Source organism: Helianthus annuus, chromosome 15 (genome assembly GCF_002127325.2).
Source record: "Helianthus annuus cultivar XRQ/B chromosome 15, HanXRQr2.0-SUNRISE, whole genome shotgun sequence".
Lineage (NCBI taxonomy): Eukaryota > Viridiplantae > Streptophyta > Magnoliopsida > Asterales > Asteraceae > Helianthus > Helianthus annuus.
The window spans coordinates 167,498,034-167,518,891 of NC_035447.2; the positions used below are offsets into that span (position 1 = coordinate 167,498,034).

Here is a 20,858-nt window from a genome sequence, read left to right on the forward strand (position 1 = left end):
TCACGGTAAAGAATCGATACCCGCTCCCGAGAATTGATGATTTGTTTGACCAACTACAAGGAGCGAGTTGGTTCTCCAAAATTGATCTCCGATCCGGTTATCACCAGTTGAAAGTCAAGAAGGAGGACGTACCCAAGACGGCTTTCCGTACGAGGTACGGGCATTATGAATTCCTCGTAATGCCTTTCGGATTAACCAATGCGCCCGCGGCTTTCATGGACCTCATGAACCGGGTTTGCAAACCCATGCTAGATAAGTCGGTAATTGTATTTATCGACGACATTTTGATATATTCAAAGAGCGAGGCCGAGCACGTGTGTCATTTGCGGGAAATATTAGACACCCTCAGACGAGAGAAGTTGTATGCAAAATTCACGAAGTGTGCCTTCTGGCTACGGGAGGTACAGTTTCTTGGGCATCTTATTAGTGCTGATGGAGTACTAGTAGACCCGTCCAAGATAGAAGCTGTGTCGAAATGGAGCCCTCCAAGAAATCCCTCGGAAATCCGAAGCTTTTTAGGGCTTGCGGGATATTATCGGAGATTCATACAGGATTTCTCCAAAATTGCCTTACCATTGACCAAATTAACTCGTAAGGAGGAAAAGTTCGTGTGGGGCATTAAGCAAGAAGAAGCTTTCCAAACACTCAAGGAAAAATTGACCCACGCTCCGGTACTGACATTACCGGAAGGGACCGAAGACATGGTGGTTTACTCGGACGCTTCTCAATTGGGGCTCGGATGCGTGTTAATACAACGAGGCAAGGTCATCGCCTACGCCTCGAGGCAATTGAAGATTCATGAAAATAAATATCCGGTTCACGACTTAGAATTGGCAGCGGTGGTGTCTGCCTTAAAGATATGGAGACATTACTTGTACGGAGTAAAGTTTACAATCTTTACCGACCATAAAAGTTTGAAATATTTCTTCGACCAGAAGGAATTAAACATGCGGCAAAGACGGTGGTTGGAAACCGTCAAAGACTTCGATTGCGAAATACATTACCACCCCGGTAAGGCCAATGTAGTGGCCGATGCGCTGAGCCGCAAAACAGATTATACCCCGATACGGGTACGATCAATGCAACTGGTTGTGACTTCAAGTTTACTAGAACGAATTCGAGAAGCACAAGATGAAGCTGTAAAGGCGGAAAACTGGAAAAAGGAAAGAATTATTGGTCAAGTTAAAGACCTTGAAGTGGGCAGTCACGGCCTAAAGACTCGTTTTAATAGAATCTGGGTTCCTAACACATGTGGGGTTAAGAAGCTTCTACTTGATGAAGCTCATAAATCCCGTTATTCCATTCACCCGGGAGCGACCAAAATGTATCATGACTTGAAGCAAAGCTATTGGTGGCCCGGAATGAAGCGGGACACTGTGAAATACGTGGAAAAGTGTTTGACATGCCTACAAGTCAAGGCGGAACACCAAAATCCGTATGGTAAACATCAACGGTTAGAAATCCCGGTTTGGAAATGGGAGCAAATCACGATGGACCTATTGACCAAACTACCTAAAACAAGTCGTGGTTTTGATGCTATTTGGGTAGTCGTGGATAGGTTAACTAAAAGCGCCCACTTTATTCCGATTCGTGAAACTTATACATCTGAGAAAATGTCGGAGGTATACACCAATGAAATCATAGCAAGGCATGGGGTACCGATATCCATTGTGTCAGACAGAGATACTCGGTTTACTTCAAAATTCTAGCGTGAATTCCAAGAACAGATGGGAACTAAATTGTTCCTTAGCACTGCTTATCATCCACAAACGGATGGGCAGAGCGAAAGAACAATACAAACATTGGGTGATATGCTGCGGGCTTGCATTATTGATTTTGGGGGTAGTTGGGATGTCCATTTACCCTTGGTCGAATTCGCATATAACAATAGCTATCACGCGAGCATTAAAATGGCCCCGTACGAGCTATTATATGGTAGAAAGTGTCGGACTCCGGTATGTTGGGGAGAAGTGGGTCCGCGAGGGCTAGCACCAACTGATATAATCCGAGCCACAAATGCGAAAATCGACATAGTTCGGGCACACTTGAAAGCGGCTCAAGACCGGCAAAAGGCATATGCAGATAAAAGAAATAGGCCAATTGAGTTTCAGGTTGGCGATATGGTCATGCTAAAGGTTTCCCCATGGAAGGGTATTATTAGATTCAGAAAAAGGGGAAAGTTAAGCCCGAGATTCATTGGGCCATTTAGAATCATTGAACGGGTTGGTAAGGTAGCTTATCGACTTGAATTACCCGAAGAGTTGAGTGGGATTCATAACACATTCCACGTATCACATCTCCAAAAATGTTTGGCCGACGAGACCGCTCATGTCCACTACGATGATTTCGAGGTAGATAACAGTCTCAACTATGCAGTAAAACCGATTGCGATTTTAGATCGTAAAGAGAAAAGCTTGAGGAACAAAGTGATAAATCAAGTCAAGGTCAAATGGGACCACAGAAAAGGGTCAGACACTACTTGGGAACCCGAAGAGGAGATGCGGCGTCTCTACCCTACATTATTTGGTACGTAATTCGGTTTCGGGGACGAAACCCTTTTAAGGGGGGTGGACTTGTAACACCCCAAAAATATAAACCCTTATATTATAAAGTTCAAAGAGTTAATAAACAAGAAATTACCGATTAAGAACTTAACCTAGTTAAATTTTAGTCTTGAAATAACTCATACTATGGTTAAAACACTTGAAGTTAGAGAAAATGGTAGTCAAGGGACTAAACTTGTCAAAAATCGAAAGTTTACTACTAATTGTGACAAAACCAAACCAAACACACCAAAATTGGTGTGTCTGGTCGATCAAGGAGAAGAGGGGCGAACAGGAGCTCTCCAAACCCTAATTTCACAACTAAAATCTGCAAATTGAAGCCTCAATCTCGTTCCAAATCAAGTTCTAAACACGAATTAGCAAACCCCTTGTTGTAAGGATCAAAAAGGTATGTAAAATCTTGGCATTTTGATCCATCACAATTCTAGGTTAACTTTGAAAAACTGAAATTTAGCCTAGATATGTAATGCATGGATGAATCTTGAAGTAATTTGATGTCTAGGATTAAACCCTATGTGATTTCTTGTCAAAACTTTGCATCATGTTTGTAAGGTTTGGGGGTTTACATGTGGGGAACAAATGGACTTGAAGGAAACTTGGTGAATACTAGAGATTTGACTCTTGTTCTAACAAAATCTGAATTTGTGAAATGATTCAGAAATATAGATGTCAAGATGTATGTAAAAACTTGTTAAATAAAGTGAAATTAGATGTTAAATTTCATGCCACGAACTTGGTAACGATTGTAGGAAAATCTGACCCGCTAGGTGTTTGTTGAAATGCCTAAGTGAGGACTTAAATGTTAAAATTTGGATAAAAACGCAGATTTGATAATGGTCCATAATGATGTGATTATGGTCATGAAAAGAGTTCTAAACATGTTGTGAAAACTGAATTTTCTAGGCAAAGAGTCCGATTCATCTAGCGGACAAGCCGAGGGGAATTCACGAGGAAAAGGCGCGCTCTAAAGGTACGAAATTTATTGTTTCGTTACATTATACCTTATTGTTAGTTTTATGTAGTCAATTTTGAAACACGACAACCAAGATTTACCAATTCGTCACGAATATGACTAGTGTCTTAAACAAGTAAATGGGTCAAAACAAGTGAAAATGCATGAAATCTTACATATCCGTAATGGTGTGTAAGTTTAACACCCAAACGGGTCAAACAAGTTTTGGTAATAAGCACGAAGCATGACACTATTATATAATGCGTGAATTACATGATGGGTATGCCGTGTATCGAACACCATACTCAAATTAAGAAACCTTGTTCTTAATATAGGAGCTAAGGTGCAGATCCGATGCATGAAAATAGTATAAACAATTAAATAATAAGTCTTGTAATCTAGTGTGTAAGTCGATTTCGTAAGCATGCCCGCTCAAGAATAGTTGAGTAATATCATAAGCCAAATACAAGAATGGAGAAATAAGACCAGGCGCTTAACAAATTATGCGAAATAAAGCTGTTTTGATGCATAAAAGAATCAGCAAAACTGCATCAGAAACGAGGGAGTGATGTGCAGGGCTTACCGTAAATTACGGTGGTACCGTAATTTACGGTGGCCTGCAAATCTGTTACGGTGGGATCCTACTGACTTACGGTAGGCTCCAAATTGCCCAGAAGCCACCGTAATTTACGGTATCACCGTAAATTACGGTAGAGCCCAGCTTGATGAAATTTTTATTTCATTTTCTTGAATAAGTTTTCGGACCAAATTCGAATATGTGAATTCCCATCTATTATAACACTAATGCTTGTTTAAAACATTAGTTTTTCAGGTACTCAAGAAGGAGGATGGTGATCAAGCAAACGAATCGAACCGAACACTCAATTAGAACGCTTCCGCATCTGATCTTTTGTTCTAAAAACTATGTAAACTAATGGTAGTTATTGTCTTGAATATGGTTTTGTAATAACAATACATGTATGATGTGTCTCGATATGGTTGAAACGCTAAAAGTTTTTGTAAGCTCTCAAATATTTGGGAAATCAAATGCATATTGTTAATATAAATCTTGTACTATAAACTGAGTGTTACAAGATGGCAATAAGCTTCATCTCGCTAATATAATCGGTCATTTAGACCAAACGGGTCAAAAGGTGAAAATATCACTTTTTGACAATATCGACTGATGGTTTATTGAGTTGCATGATTACAGAAATAATTATCGAGTGGTTATTTACATCGCTATTACTTAGCGGCTATTGAGGCAAGGTATTTAAATGGGTCAATATAATGATCCGAGCCAGGTACGCCTTATAGGATAACTCCCATTTAAACGTAAGGTTTAATGAGAGTTAATTGGAGTCTAAAATAGATTTTGGTTACTTAAATAGGTAAACCGAATGTTACAAACGATGGTCATTACGTTTGAAAGGCCTATTGACCTTTCAAATAAAATCATAGTTAAAAAGAGGGCTTATGGGTCAAACATGTTACAGTAATCCCTCATCGTTAATGAAGGGCCAAGATGGACTAAAACGCCCTTATAAGTTAAACTGAGCAAACAACCCTTAAAGGTTGTTTGGAAACAAGTTTTATGATTTGATAAATACTTAGAATAAGTGTAGAAGCTGAAAGAGGTAATACGTTAGTCAAACGTTACTATTTGAGTCTTTGCCGTAAAATAATGATTCGAGAGGTAAAAATTTGGTTTATATAGATCACCACATTAAACCCACCATAAATACAGTTGTGGTGGAAGATTATATGATGAGAAATGTGGTAATGAAATGCTAGAAGCAATCAAATGTGATTTTTGGTTTGAAAGTGCTTAAATACCCTTAACGGGTCAAAATAAGCACTTGAGCGTAAACGGGTTTTAAGTACGTAAGAAACTCGTAACTTAAACCTAATATGATAGGAGATAATAAAATTATGATTTTCATGAGTTTAGGGAGCATATAAACCCGTTTGTTTGATTTGTACATGAACGGGTCAAAACAGCAAGGTAACAAGAATAATGCAGAAGCTACCGTAAGTTACGGTAGCTACCGTAACTTACGGTAGCGACTGAAATGGTTACGGTAGATCTCAACTGGCTTACGGCATCCCCTGAATGTCCAGTGGCTACCGTAAGTTACGGCAGCGCCTAGTTATTTTGTTGAGTTTTGTTTTACGAACCCATTTGAACAAGTTTTAAACCCCGTTTGACTAAAGCATTTCATGTTTATGAAATGTAGGTACATTTTGGATACCGGAAGACGATCAAGCTCAACGAAGAACCGAACACGATAAAGATACATGCTTCCGCACGTTGCCTCATCGTAAATTTTAAACGGCGGATTCGATCACGTTATGTTGAATAACTTATTATTTGTAAAAGTTTTAATAAACCCGTATTTATATAGTATGTGTAGTCTTAACTACACATCTAATTGTTGGTATTTACATGGAAAACCGTTAAATAGTAACTAGGGTCTTACAAGTTGGTAATCATAGCTCAAGGTTAAAAGAATAAAGTGTTCGGTTCGAGGCTTGATCACAAATCCGGTAAGTACAATGGTTTAGTATCATTAAAGTGTTGAGAACAACACACATGGTTATTGTCACACCCTGGCTTTGCGGAAGCGTGGTTAATGTTTGGTGTGACTTCTTAATACCATAGCTTAATCATAACAAGCTATATGAAATAAACCATGCAAGATCATCCATTAAATTAAGTTTTAAAAACCAAATACAACAACATTGTCTTAGGACGTTGACTCAAGCAACTGAAACTACAACATAAAACATAAAAACATTGTTCAACAGACACAAACATCAACATGATAATAACGCAGTTTAAGGACTGTGACTCGTCCAGGAAAAAGTCACATCCCCTAAACCCGAATGACCTCGTAACACTTTGCAGCGGGAAAACGTAACATACCGCGCCAGATCTTTAGTTCCCTGAAATACATGTAAGTTGGAAAAATCAACAATAATGTTGAGCGAGTTCATGTGTAAGTGAGTATGTAAAACCTTTGTATGTATAAAATCCTGGTATGTAGCAAATAAGGAAAAAGAGATCACCAATGGTTTGCAAGGCCATTGATATGTGTGAAGTGCAAGTAGGAAGACTCAAACCTAGCGGATTTATGCGTTGGGCACAAAGTCACCCCGAGGTCCGTTATGCTGGGCCTGGGGCTGGGCTCGCTACACCCAGATAGATCTACCGCTCCTGTCCCTCGGTCCTACCCTGAGGATTAATGGCCTCAAGTTTCCGCCTACCCACTCACATGATCTAAGTAGTAAACCTCCTTACGCTAACCATACCATGTATAAAGTACTCATAAATATAGTAACATGTATTTCACCCCCGCAGTTTAGAAAACTGAAAACAGTTAAGAGAAAAGGGGGACATGAACTCACAGTGGTGCGTCTCTACCAAGTAAGTCTCCTGATCGAACCGCTGTGCGACGACCTACACGTACTAAATCTATTAGACGGACGACCGTGCCTTAGCTTAAGGTTTAAGTTTTTGGGGAAATAGTTAGACAACCATTTCGTGTTTACACTTTGTAAATACTTGGTAATTATTTTCCTTCCCAAGGATGGGGATTTAATACATGTGCGTTCGTATAACTTCGAAATATATTATTAAGTCTCACTTAAAATATATTTTAATTCTAACTCCAAAGTATAACTTTCCTCAAACCACCAAACAGAGGAACCCAAATCCTTTTCTCAAAACATAACGTTCCTTCCTCGTTTGGCACCAATTGCTTCTCCATCCCACGGAGATATTCTTCTTCAAGGTTTCTTTCCTTAAGAGCTTCTCTCTGCGCGGCACGAATGCGCAGAGAAAGATCGGTTTGGATAATCATCTCCAAAGCCCTAACCCTTATGGGCTTGATCCTTTCTTTTCGACTTAGGGCGTCGGCGACCACATTCGCCTTCCCTGGATGATACTTTATCTCGCAGTCGTAATCATTCAACAACTCAACCCATCGTCTCTGTCTCATATTCAGCTCCTTCTGGTTGAATATGTGTTGTAGGTTCTTATGATCTGTGAAAATTGTACACTTCGTACCATATAGGTAGTGTCTCTAGATCTTTAAAGCAAATATCACTACGCCAAGTTCCAAGTCATGTGGGGTATAATTCTTTTCGTGCACTTTCAGTTGACGCGAAGCGTAAGCTATAACTTTCTGGCGTTGCATCAACACACAACCCAATCCTTGATGCGAGGCGTCATAGTATACCACATAATCGTCTGTACCTTCCGGTAGTGCTAAGATTGGCGCATTGCAGAGCTTATCCTTTAATAGCTGGAACGCTTCTTCCTGTTTGATTCCCCAATCAAACTTCTTATCTTTTTGGGTGAGGAGCGTCAATGGTTGAGCGATCTTTGAAAAATCCTCAATGAACCTTCGATAGTAGCCAGCCAAACCCAAGAATTGTCGAATCTCGGTTGGCGTCTTTGGGGTCTCCCAATTCTTGATCGCCTCGATCTTGGTGGGATCCACATGAATTCCATCTCCATTCCCACGTGTCCAAGAAATTGGACTTCACGTAGCCAAAACTTGCACTTCGAGAATTTGGCGTACAGCTGCTCCTTCTTCAGCAACTCCAAAATAGCTCTTAGATGCTGTTCGTGCTCAGCCTTTGTCTTTGAATAAATCAAAATGTCGTCGATGAACACAATCACGAACTTGTCCAAATATGGCTTGCAAACTCTGTTCATTAGATCCATGAAAACTGCAGGTGCGTTTGTCAACCCAAACGGCATAACTAGGAACTCGTAGTGTCCATAGCGAGTTCTGAAGGCTGTCTTCGGGATACTTTCCTCCTGTATCCTTAACTGATGGTATCTAGATCGAATATCGATCTTAGAGTAAAATCTTGAACCTTGCAGTTGGTCGAATAAATCATCTATCCTTGGCAGAGGGTATCTATTCTTGATCGTCAGCTTATTCAACTCTCGGTAGTCGATACACATACGGAAACTACCGTCCTTCTTCTTGATAAACAGGACCGGAGCTCCCCAAGGCGAGAAGCTTGGTCGGATAAATCCTTTGTCTAACAACACTTGAAGTTGTGTCGACAATTCCTGCATCTCAGATGGGGCAAGTCGATAAGGTGCCTTAGCCACAGGTGCGGCGCCTGGAACTAAGTCGATGCGGAACTCTACTTGCCTCTGAGGCGGCAATCCAGGCAAGTCCTCTGGGAAGACTTCTGGATATTCCCTCACGACAGGGATGTCTTCGATTTTCGGCTCAGCAGCTTTCTTATCTACAATGTGTGCCAGGAAGGCAGCACATCCCTTTTGTAAACACTTACGAGCTTTCAGGCATCTGATAGTTCTTAAAGGCGTATCACGCTTCTCCCCATGAACCACAATTGTTTCTCCATCTTCGATTGGGATACGAACGACCTTTTCGTGACAAACAATCTCGGCCTTGTTACTCGATAGCCAATCCGTTCCCACTACCACATCAAAGCTTCCCAACTCGACAGGTAGTAAGTCTAGCGTAAACCCGTGCCCTCCAAATTCCATCACACATCCTTGGACAACCTCACTGGTCTCAACTAGTTTCCCATTTGTTAATTCGATCGAATATGGGACGTCTAACTTACTAGGCGTCAAACCAATAATATTCTTAAATTCTAGTGACACGAAGCTATAATCGGCACCAGTATCAAACAAAATAGATGCAAAAGTTTTGGTTGTTAGGGAACGTACCAGTAATCACGCCTGGATCCTGGCATGCTTCACAAACTCCGATGTTGGATGCTCTTTCACGGTCTTGTTTCAACTTCGGGCATTCCCTCTTAAGATGTCCAACGTCCCCACAATGGAAGCATCCTGGCACTCGGCTATTTCCTTTCCCATTTCCACCTTGAGCGTTGTTACTGTTTTCTCCTTGTCTGGGACTCTTCATCCCACAATCATCCTTGTTATGTCCTTTCCTCCCGCACCTAGGCTTCCGACATCCACATTCATGGTGATACTTGCACCCAGCACGTCTTGGTTTAGTTTCTAAGTAAATCTTATCATTGGCCTGTTTGTTGTTAGGGCAATCTTTCTTGAAATGCCCTTTGTCTCCGCAGTCAAAACAACCTCGAATAGATCTTTGTTCATCATTATTCGTTCGGGTATCTTCGGTGAGCTTCCTTTTGTTCTTTCCGGACGACTCTACCTGAGTCTCCTTGTCAGGGTTTGCAAGTTTTTCTAGTCTAATGGCTTCCGTAACGAGTGCCAAGCCCATCTTACTTGCAGCCATAGTTGTTGGTGGCGCAGATGCTGTCATTAAGCTCAGGACTTGAGGTGCCAGTTCCCAAATGAAATGTCCTAATTTCCTCAATTCTGGTTCCACCAAGTACGGAACGACTCGTGCCAAATCATGAAGTCTTTGCATGTATTCCAACATTTTCGGACCTTCCATTATCAGGCTCTGGAATTCACCTTCCAACCTCTGGGTTTCTGTTTGGGTGCAATACTTCTTACGCATTATTCCTTTCAACTCATCCCAAGTCAACGCGTATGCTGTAGTTAGGCCCATTATCCGAACCTAAAGATTCCACCATAATCGAGCTCCATCTTGAAACAACTCAGAAACGTATGGGACTTGTTGTTCTGGCGTACAACCACTCATTCGAAAGATGGATTCCATACTTTCAATCCATTTCACAAAAGCTATGGCACCCCCAGTGCCGTCGAACTTCGGAGGCTTGTAGTTGAGGAAGTGCCAGTAGGGACAACCGTTATTTTCTGAGGTGCCTCCGCTAGGTTCGGAGCGTAGGGCCTCGTGCTGTGCTATAGCTGCAGCAATTATCTCTTGAAGTTCTGCCTCCAAGGTGGGCATGCGCATTTCGCGTCTGGGTGGCATCTTCTAAAAGATGTTTCACGTAGGTTAGGTCATAGCAAGTCAAGTGCACGTATGTACTCATCAATATCAACACATAACATCTCATGCTAAAAATAAATCAACCACATAACATCTCATGTCATAGAACTTAAACAGTAGATCAAACATCAAAAGTGATGAGAATACTGCGATTGCATTGCCATAAATCGAGATCACAATGTAAAGTTTTCAAGTACACAACTGTATCATACAACCTCAATGACTTAGTAGGGGACGACCCTAGACAAGCCGTGAGATCGCTGGACGTATTCAGGAATCCTTGGTTCGTCCATTTTCAAATTCCAGGACTCCACCTAAAGCTTCTGGATTCCAGTCCTAGAACAACATTTCTTCTCAATCATTTCCTTGAGCTCGTCCCAGCTCAGTGCATAAGCAGCATCTGTGCCAAGGGCCTGAACCTGATGGTCCCACCATGAGATTGTGCCATCTAGAAATGATCCCGAGGTAAAGGTAACACTCTGTTGGGGCGAACAGTTAGTCATTCTTAGAATGGAGTCAATCTTTTCGGACCAACGAACAAATGCAACGGCGCCTCCTGTTCCGTCGAAGTTCAAAGGCTTGCAGTTCAGGAACTGCTTATAGGTGCAGTCAGTTGGAGGGTTATTTCCAGTAGTGCCATCGCTGTGCTCAAAGCGGAGGGCTTCATGTCGTGCAATTGCCTGTGAGATGCGTTTTTACAGCTCGGCTTCTATCCTTGGCAACGTACTGGTGTTTGTGTCATGCCTGGGTGGCATTCTCTTCTGCCGAAGTGGCATGAAGCGGGTTAGACAACATTTCAATTGTCTATGAGATACATAGCACCATAAGCCATCATGTAATCACCCAAATTCACACGTAAATATACTCAATGTATGAGTGAGGAAATAAACTCTGAGCCTTCACATAGGTTTGCCAATTTGGCTCGTTGCTTGAAATAGAATGAACTCGAGGCTACATCGCCTTGGTCATTCGTGTTTGAGTTATTTCCTGCTACATTGGTTTTCATTAGCTTGACCCGCAGAGTCCACCAGGATTTCTGTGCACTACAAGTCGTTATTACGTGGGCCCCCGTAATAATAAATTGTCTTGCACAGTTAACCCAAATTTTCTCTCGTCCAAGCAGATGATCAATCAAGGAGCAACAGCAGGTGCATCGGCATAAACAGGGTCATGCTCCAATGCGGGGTCAAGAGCAACGCCTGGCTCAGGGCCACGGCTGGCTCCGGATCAACAAACTCCATCTCAAAATCAGCTGGATCAACAAACACCGGGGTTACAGGATCCTCCAAGGGCTGGTCTAAGTGTATGAACTCAATGTCATGGTCTGGATCAAAACCAGGTGGAAAACAGGATCATCCTCAATATCGTGATCAAACTCAAAGCTGTGTGCGGGAACTGGTGCAGCTGATGACGCCATATCAGGGTCGGTGTCGTGTGAATGGTGCTGCACTCCCTGTATATGCGAAGATGCGGACGTCAGAAACTCAAATGAGTCTGGGACAGGGGAATGGGCATGAGCTTCCTCTGCAGGAGCGTCCGCAAGCAGTAGGCTATTACTAGCAGTAATAGGGCCTCGCCCTCAAGTGGGTCCTCCTCTAATAGTTTGACATCGTCGTTGGAGACAACGTCGGGGGGCATATCAACAATGGGATAAGTGGCAAGGAGCACAGGAGCAGGGATCACCACGAGTGGCAATCCCCAACAAGATGGCCATCAGCAGGCTCTGCTACGACATCGGGCAGCGCAAAGGGATGAAAGTCGTCATCGTCTGTGCTGGTAGTATCGGAAACGTACACCTCGTGCTTTGATGAAACTGTGTCGCCTGATACTATGGCCATGGAATCTGTAGTGTCCGATTCTCCAGTATCTGATGAAGGCATGACGTTTTGTAATATAAACACACATATGCACAAATAATCAATCATATAGTCAAATAAACATATTAGTCACCAATAAGCAATCATATAGTTCTCCTAGTCCCACTAGCCTCCCAGTCTGCTAGACTGAATCTCCTAGTCTCTCAAACTACCTTCCCAGCCTTTCGGATTGTTCTTCCTAGTCCCACTAGCCTACTTCCTCAGCCTTCCAGACCAAGCCTCAGCCTCTTAGACTGAGCCTCAGCCTCCCAGACTGAGCCTATAAATAATAAATGAAATGTGCTCAACATTTGTTTGTAAAAACGTTTTGGATCTGGACTTAAGTGGTATGCAGTGTAAAAATGTTTTCGTGAGAGCCCTAGTGATCATAGTCTAGACTCGAGAAGGAATCCTAGTTCGCTATGATCAGAGCTCTGATACCAAGCTGTCACACCCTGGCTTTGCGGAAACGTGGTTAATGTTTGGTGTAACTTCTTAATACCATAGCTTAATCATAACAAGCTATATGAAATAAACCATGCAAGATCATCCATTAAATTAAGTTTTAAAAACCAAATACAACAACATTGTCTTAGGACGTTGACTCAAGCAACTGAAACTACAACATAAAACATAAAAACATTGTTCAACAGACACAAACATCAACATGATAATAACGCAGTTTAAGGACTATGACTCGTCCAGGAAAAAGTCACATCCCCTAAACCCGGATGACCTCGTAACACTTTGCAGCGGGAAAACGTAACATACCGCGCCAGATCTTTAGTTCCCTGAAATACATGTAAGTTGGAAAAATCAACAATAATGTTGAGCGAGTTCATGTGTAAGTGAGTATGTAAAACCTTTGTATGTATAAAATCCTGGTATGTAGCAAATAAGGAAAAAGAGATCACCAATGGTTTGCAAGGCCATTGATATGTGTGAAGTGCAAGTAGGAAGACTCAAACCTAGCGGATTTATGCGTTGGGCACAAAGTCACCCCGAGGTCCGTTATGCTGGGCCTGGGGCTGGGCTCGCTACACCCAGATAGATCTACCGCTCCTATCCCTCGGTCCTACCCTGAGGATTAATGGCCTCAAGTTTCCGCCTACCCACTCACATGATCTAAGTAGTAAACCTCCTTACGCTAACCATACCATGTATAAAGTACTCATAAATATAGTAACATGTATTTCACCCCCGCAGTTTAGAAAACTGAAAATAGTTAAGAGAAAAGGGGGACATGAACTCACAGTGGTGCGTCTCTACCAAGTAAGTCTCCTGATCGAACCGCTGTGCGACGATCTACACGTACTAAATCTATTAGACGGACGGCCGTGCCTTAGCTTAAGGTTTAAGTTTTTGGGGAAATAGTTAGACAACCATTTCGTGTTTACACTTTGTAAATACTTGGTAATTATTTTCCTTCCCAAGGATGGGGATTTAATACATGTGCGTTCGTATAACTTCGAAATATATTATTAAGTCTCACTTAAAATATATTTTAATTCTAACTCCAAAATATAAATATTTTTCCCAAAAATATTATATTTTATTTCATAAAATTTTCCAAAATAAAATCCTTGACGAAATACGTGTTCATTAGTATTTTCTGAGAATACGTAAGTTACGTTTTAAAGGTCGGGTGGTAATAATAATTACTGGTGTAACTTAAATAATTATTGTGAAGGCGTTCGTATTATTTTGGAATCGTTAACATTTGGTAATATTATTTTTACCCTAAAAAAATATTTGTATAGTTCACAAAATAATCATAAAAATCTCACAAGTGTTGTTATGAAAAATATATACTAAATATATATTTATCAAGTTTTATTTTGTGAAAATCCCACCTCCGACACTTAGTAATTTTGTAATAAAGATCGTGGCGAAATTTATATTTTGAAAACAAGTTAAAAATGTATTCATAACACTTGTGGTGAAAATATTTTCCAAGTGTTAGGTTTTTGGAAAAATTTCGCCAGAGTTTCCCCTGTAACTGGAGGTGGCCACGCTTTTAAGCGTATCATTTTCTTTTCAAAATCCAAATCAACAATGTTCCCAACATTAATCAAACAATATTCAAACCATCAAACTAGTCAATATAGTTATAAATTGCCAAAAATTCATGAACTTGTGGTTTATCCAAAATATGTAGTAACTTTCATTAATTTTTGTGGATCTTTTATATAATCTACTTGGTTTCTTGTGAATCTCGTTTTTAAAGAAAATATATTCTCACATCTTCTTGTAAAATTTGACAAAAAATAGTTCTTTGTCGAAACTTAGTGTTACGCAAGTGTTTACACACTTGTGTGTTTACAAAAATCATTCTTATTCATGAAAGAGCCGGTTTTAAAAATATGTTTTATTTTGGCACTTGGTTCTTTGAAAATACCACTTGTAGATCCGTAGATCTACTAGTTTTGAACACTATTTCATAAGTAAAATCGTTTTTACACAAGTTCATGCTTCGTAAGTGGTAGTGTTCATCATTTAACCCCTTTTTACACTTAAACATACTCTATTTCATGATCCATGAACATGACTAATCCGGTTTAGATGATGATCTGTGCTACCACAACATAGATCGGCACTAAATAATTACACAAAACAAGTTTTACAAGATTTACACAACAACATAGCTTTTAACCAACATATTCATCATTTTAGTAGACTTTTAACATATCATCTTGTAAGTTCATGAGTTTTAACCGTCATATTTCATTTTAACCACTTTAAAATAGATCGAGAGGGCGTTTATAGCAACTTACTACTAGCTCGAGGCTAGGGAAGAAACTAGTCGAAAAACGCGTGGATAAAAGCAATGAGGTGAGGTTCTTCACGATCCGAATGCACCAAGCTTCCTTGTGTGAGATCCTTGACCCTTGTATGCACTTGGAAATGCAAGATCAAAATCGAAAGGTGGTTGGGTGTTTGGGGGTGTGTTCGGCCGAGAGGGAGCAAGGAGAGGGAGAGAGGTGTGATGTTGTGTAAAGTGGTGAAGGTTATGGTGTGTTATAGTTGTTACTTATAGGCAAAATTCATGTCCATTAACCAAGAGTCCTCATGTCTCCAAGATATTAGGCAAGGATGAATTAAATAATCACCATAGTACAAAGGGTGGTCACATTGTGACCGAACTCGGTTAGGGGGGGGGGGTTATCCGGTTCCATTTCAACTAAATGTTAAGTATTAGTTGGATGATTAGGAGGTTAACTCGGTTACTAGTATGTTATGCATTAAAGCGGGTGTTAGGGTATTCAGGGACCCTAACTGGTTCAGAAAAATAAAAACAATGTTGTTGGCAATATTTTTATGTTCCGGGTAAAGTCCGGTTGTTCGGTCGGATAGTGATCCGTTAAAGTGCTTAACAAAGCTTTAAAGTGTCGTTATTACTATTTTTAGTGACACAACTTATTCCCGACACCTTGGAAAGTGTCTAGTAATATTTTTCTCATGTTTTGGCACTTTATTAGTTAGCTAGATGCTGAATTTTTGATTAAAGTGCTGAATTTTGTACTTAGAGTACGTTTTAGGCACATCCGGTCACTGTAACTTATACCTAGTGACGCAGTTCTACAACCCTTATATCCCTACACTCTCTACTAGTGTAGTAAACTATCTCGGGCTCATACAGGCCTTAGAGGCAGTGTCTGCCTGATGCTGGCTATATTAGCATGTTTAATGGGTTATCCGTTCATGGTGCTACTGTGCTTTCGTGCATCAAGGTTGTCACTAGAGTTCAGTATGTAAATAATAGAGTGACATCAAATAGAGTATGATGCAAGTAAGTGTACGTATCAGAATTCAAGTAGCAGTTTGTCCATAATTTCAATCAAGCACAGTAATTAATTATTAATTAAGTCGTACGGATACCTGGTTTAGTGAGGGTTGTCACAGTTATCGTGCAATACACGTTACACCAATAAAAACGATATAGAATAGATTTAGTCAACGAGATTACACGCGTTGATGCGTATAGTAGAAAAGCCTTGTATTATAATACGGGCATCCATTAATGTCGAAATTACTAATTGTTGTAAATGTTTTAGTTGAAGGACACTCGCATATGGAGATAGCGAGAGTTAACAAATCGCGGATTTGACAAAGGAACGGTCTAAAGAACATGCTCACCAAGGACCTAAATCGCGTGGTGATAGCAAACAAGGTTAATGGCAAGAGAAGCCCGTTAGGGCAAGCATTACCAGGAGCACACTTTAAATTTAATTGCACAAATAGTAATATGCAACAAATACGTAGAGATTGAAAGTTGCATATGTAGATTAAAAACTTGAAAAAAAACCCGAATAGAAAATCTATCCGAGATATTGTTTCCAAGAGAAACAAATAAAGGCATTACTTACATGGGGTGTAATGTGAAAATTATAAAAGCGTCATGTATACCAGGTATTGATCGCTTACTCTGGCCAAGTAAGTGGTGAGCACGTGGTACCATGAACTTTTTATGATGGACATGCTTATATCCGATGTAGTAAGGACGGGGTGAATGGGACAAATTAAAAAGTACCCAAAAGAATCAAATGAGCAAAATATTTGATAATAATGTAAATGCACAGCCGGGTGACGGAAGCATATTACATTAGGATAATGAGCCCGAGTGAAGGGACAAAGATTGATGAAAAATGATTTAGACATGTATTGGGAGGGGGTGTACTTACACTCGAACCCGGAAAATGTAACATCCGTCAAAACCGGGTCTCCGAAATTCGACCCGGATTGCAAAACCGGATCCTTTTCAATTATTATTATTATTATTATTATTATTATTATTATTATTATTATTATTATTATTATTATTATTATTATTATTATTATTATTTTTATTTATTATTTATTTTTTTAATTAATCATCACGTTTTGCGTTGGATTAAAACCGGAATAAAAGTGGAGATTTATAAGCGAGACTCTGTTAACTCGGTTAATGGTTCTAAGGGAAACAATTAACTACGTTAAAATTGGTGGCTTTAAAACAAGTTTTTAACTTAGAAGGATCAAAACCGTCAAGATATTAAAGTTACAAGTTAAGGGGTTGTTTTTGTAATTTATGGAAACTATCTATTTAAAACGGGTTAGCTAACTAGGTTAGGAAACCTAGTTAAGTTAGTATATATTTTAATTAACTAGCTTAGTTTATAAAAGAAACTAACTAACTGAGTTAGTGTTTGGGTTAATCAAGTTAATAGTGTGTGTAAGATTTCAGGGACCAGTTTGTCAATTAATGGAAGTTAGAAAGTGCAGGGTCCAAATCTGTATTTAATGAAACCTTAAATTAGAAACAAAGAAAAATAGCGGGTTCAGTAGGAGTCGAACCCGGGTACACCACACACAACAACAACAACTCAACCACTCCACCACCTTGCACTTTGTGTAAGAAACTCATGCTGCATAATAATTAAACGCAACCTCAGAGCCTAAAACCCATCATCTTCCTACTTCGTTGACCTGAAACGCAAAAAGGACGTGAAAATAGAAACCAAAACGTTTTGAACGTCAATTTTAATGACTAATTAAGTCTGATAATCATCCTTAACAATGTATAACTTCGAGTTAATGCTTTTCTTGACCTTTAATCGTCCCATAGTCATCTTAATCGAATCAACCATCATCACCATGAAAGCTTTTGTTCAACATGTGGGTTTTCAATCAAATCGTGGAATTGGCTTCTAAAACTTTTACCATTTGTTCTCTTGATCAAACCATACGAAACCCCATTGGAATTTCTCCATTTCATCATCTCTACATCGCGAATTTAATCGAAGAACGAATCTAGGGCTTGTAACTTGTACAGATGATATCTCCTTCAATTCTCAACCTTTTCAGGTAATTCCAAAGCCTATTGTGCTTTATTTTTCATCCTCTACAAAAGCCCTCTATCAATTTCAGTGATAAGAGGCTGAATTATTCGAATTTAATTTTAGTTGAAATTAGGGTTCTTCGCTTTTAGAATTTGGGGCTTTTAGATTTAAACCTACGTTCTTGATGAAATTGAAAGTATAATGTTGTTATATATCATATTAGCATGTTATGTGTAAACTTTGGGAATTTTTAGATATCAAATTGGAATTTTGGTGAATTATATATGTTTTAATCGCCATTTAAATCAAATAAAAATACAAGATAGTCTTAAATAAATTCAGTATATATTTTTGTTGATTATTTCAGGTTATATAAACACTATGAAATTTCTATTTAATTTTTCCTTTTTTTTGGGGAATTCATGAATTGAAATTTGGATTTATACATGTTTTAATTATTTAAAAATACTAGTTTATCACAAATAAATTCTATAAATATTATTACTGATTTTTTTATATATATATTCTATAACTAGGCTATCACCCGGGAACATCCCGGGATAGGAAAAATTATATTTGAAATACAAATACATAGATAAAATTAGTAAACTAATTAGTGTGTTCTTTCCCTTCCTAAGAAAATCTTTTATTCGGTTTTAATAATATCCCAATTTGGCCTCCATGAGTGTTTAAAGGTTTCATGTGGAATTATTAACTTTTAGGTTAAGACTGAAATATATTTATAATAATGTTTGGAGATGGTGAAGATATTTCTATGTGATGATTGTGTGAAGTTTTGAGAAGTGATAGTTGTTGATGTTTAATAATGCCCTGTAATAGTTTGGATATTTGGTCCAGATAGCAAAGGATTAAAAACATATTTACATAAACCCCGTTAACTTTTGTAAAATGTACATAGATATAGTCAAACTCATTTAGTATGATAGTATTTTTTTAAACCTTATTAATTAAATGAAAACAGAAAAAAGAAAAATAAATATTAAATTGAAATATGTTTAAAGCTTTGACTGGCATTTTTGAAAAGATTGAATTCTATTTGTGTATAAAATCTTTGAAATTACTAATACAAATATTAAATTAAATAGGAAAGTTGTGTAAACGTATATAAGTAAATTTGAATAATATATTTTTTATTGACATATGGTATTATAGTAATAGAAAATGTAATTATACCAGGTTAATGGGCCGCTTTATAAAAAATGATTGGGCCGCTTTATAAAAAATAATCCAAAATCACATATACCAACAAATACTGGCCGACAAATTTAATTTGTAAACTATCATTGGGCCGTCCAAAACAACTAATCAGAATCCCTGATTTTAATTGGGCCGCAATTATGAACCAATATATTTATTGACCATACCAAAAAATGAAACAAAATACAAAATCCTAGTATTATTATAGTAATGAAAAGATTTAATTTGAGATACTTGAAAGAAAATAGATAGTTCGAAAAACAAAACATAAAAAGATGAAATAGTTAATAGTATCTAATTAAATCATATTTTCTAAAGGAAAGGCGAAACGATTGTCTCCAAAAATAATGCACCTTTCGGTCCGTTGTAGTTGTCAACATGTTGGATGTAGTTAAAAGAATCATTGCAAAGCACAACTTCAACAGTATCTCCCCAAATACTTGTTATCAACCACTTGTTGTTTTGAATTATATTTGTCCTTTCCTGCGTCTCCATATGATGAACTATGCGAGCCCTATTGAAAGAAAATACCTTGATCCACTCATCATGTTCATATTTGACCAAATCTGCAATTAGTTCACCAGCATATTGAACGACAATCACATGCAGCTTGTTGGAAATTGTTAGAAAATGTCCTTGACAAGGATTGACTTCCATATGCTCCGGAAAACGAAGTATACTAAAAGTTTCAGATATAACATCGAAAACAACTATGTTCCTTTCACCGGGTGGAATCCAGTAATTGGAAACCATGAAATATATTTTTTTGTCGGAATAAATTCCAGGAGACCATGAATAAAAGTTTGAACCTAACTGAGTTCCGTTCAAGAAATTCAATTTTCTCCATGAGTCATTATGTCGTGAATATACACGAGCAGTAACTACGTCCCAGTAACAATTAATATGAAGCACTTTTAGATCGTTGTGCTCGTCAAAGTACATTCCACCCGTATCGTTGTGTCGACCAAAATAACGACTAAAATAGTCGTCCGATATCAACTTAAAACGCCTCGTCGTTGGATTCCAAAGGACGAGCTCATTGTAACTCCTTTTAATGCAAAGTAAAATCAGTCCGTTAAACGAACCTATAATGCTTAAAAAGGATGGCTCGACATCGTATGGAAAAGTAACTGTTTCGCTTGTATCTTCTTCTAAGTTGCCAGCTACAATGTCATCAACGACAATTGAATTTTCTTTCAAGGAGAGCAACTTCTTTTGTATTGAATTTCCAACTCGTCGAGCATGGATGAAAACAAACTTTGGTGTAGATAATTCATAACACCATTGTTTAGAAACACATTTGAAACGACAAACTACCTTTGCAGGTAGTCTCAATAAGATCTCTTCAAATATCATGTAATCCCCAACACGTTCCATGATTCGTAATACCCTGAAAAAAATTAAAAAAAAAACGATTGTATAAGCTTTTTAAGATTTATTAATTATTATATAGTTGTAACAGGAACATTTGTAATACAAAATACAACAAAAATAAAGTATAATATTCTGATTTACAATAAAATATTTAGCATTCATCTTTTTGTGAGTAATACAAATTGAAC

General features: G+C 38.6%; 1 protein-coding gene across 1 annotated transcript in view; it reads right to left on the reverse strand.

Annotated features, from left to right (window-relative positions):
- LOC110914191 (putative F-box protein At5g50220) overlaps nt 1–20,858 on the reverse strand; it is a 56,007-nt gene that overhangs the window by 25,372 nt on the left and 9,777 nt on the right. Inside the window, exon 2 of the mRNA XM_022159003.2 lies at nt 19,828–20,686. Within this exon, the coding sequence (XP_022014695.2) occupies nt 19,828–20,686 (859 nt within the window). The remainder of the gene's footprint in view (nt 1–19,827; nt 20,687–20,858) is intronic.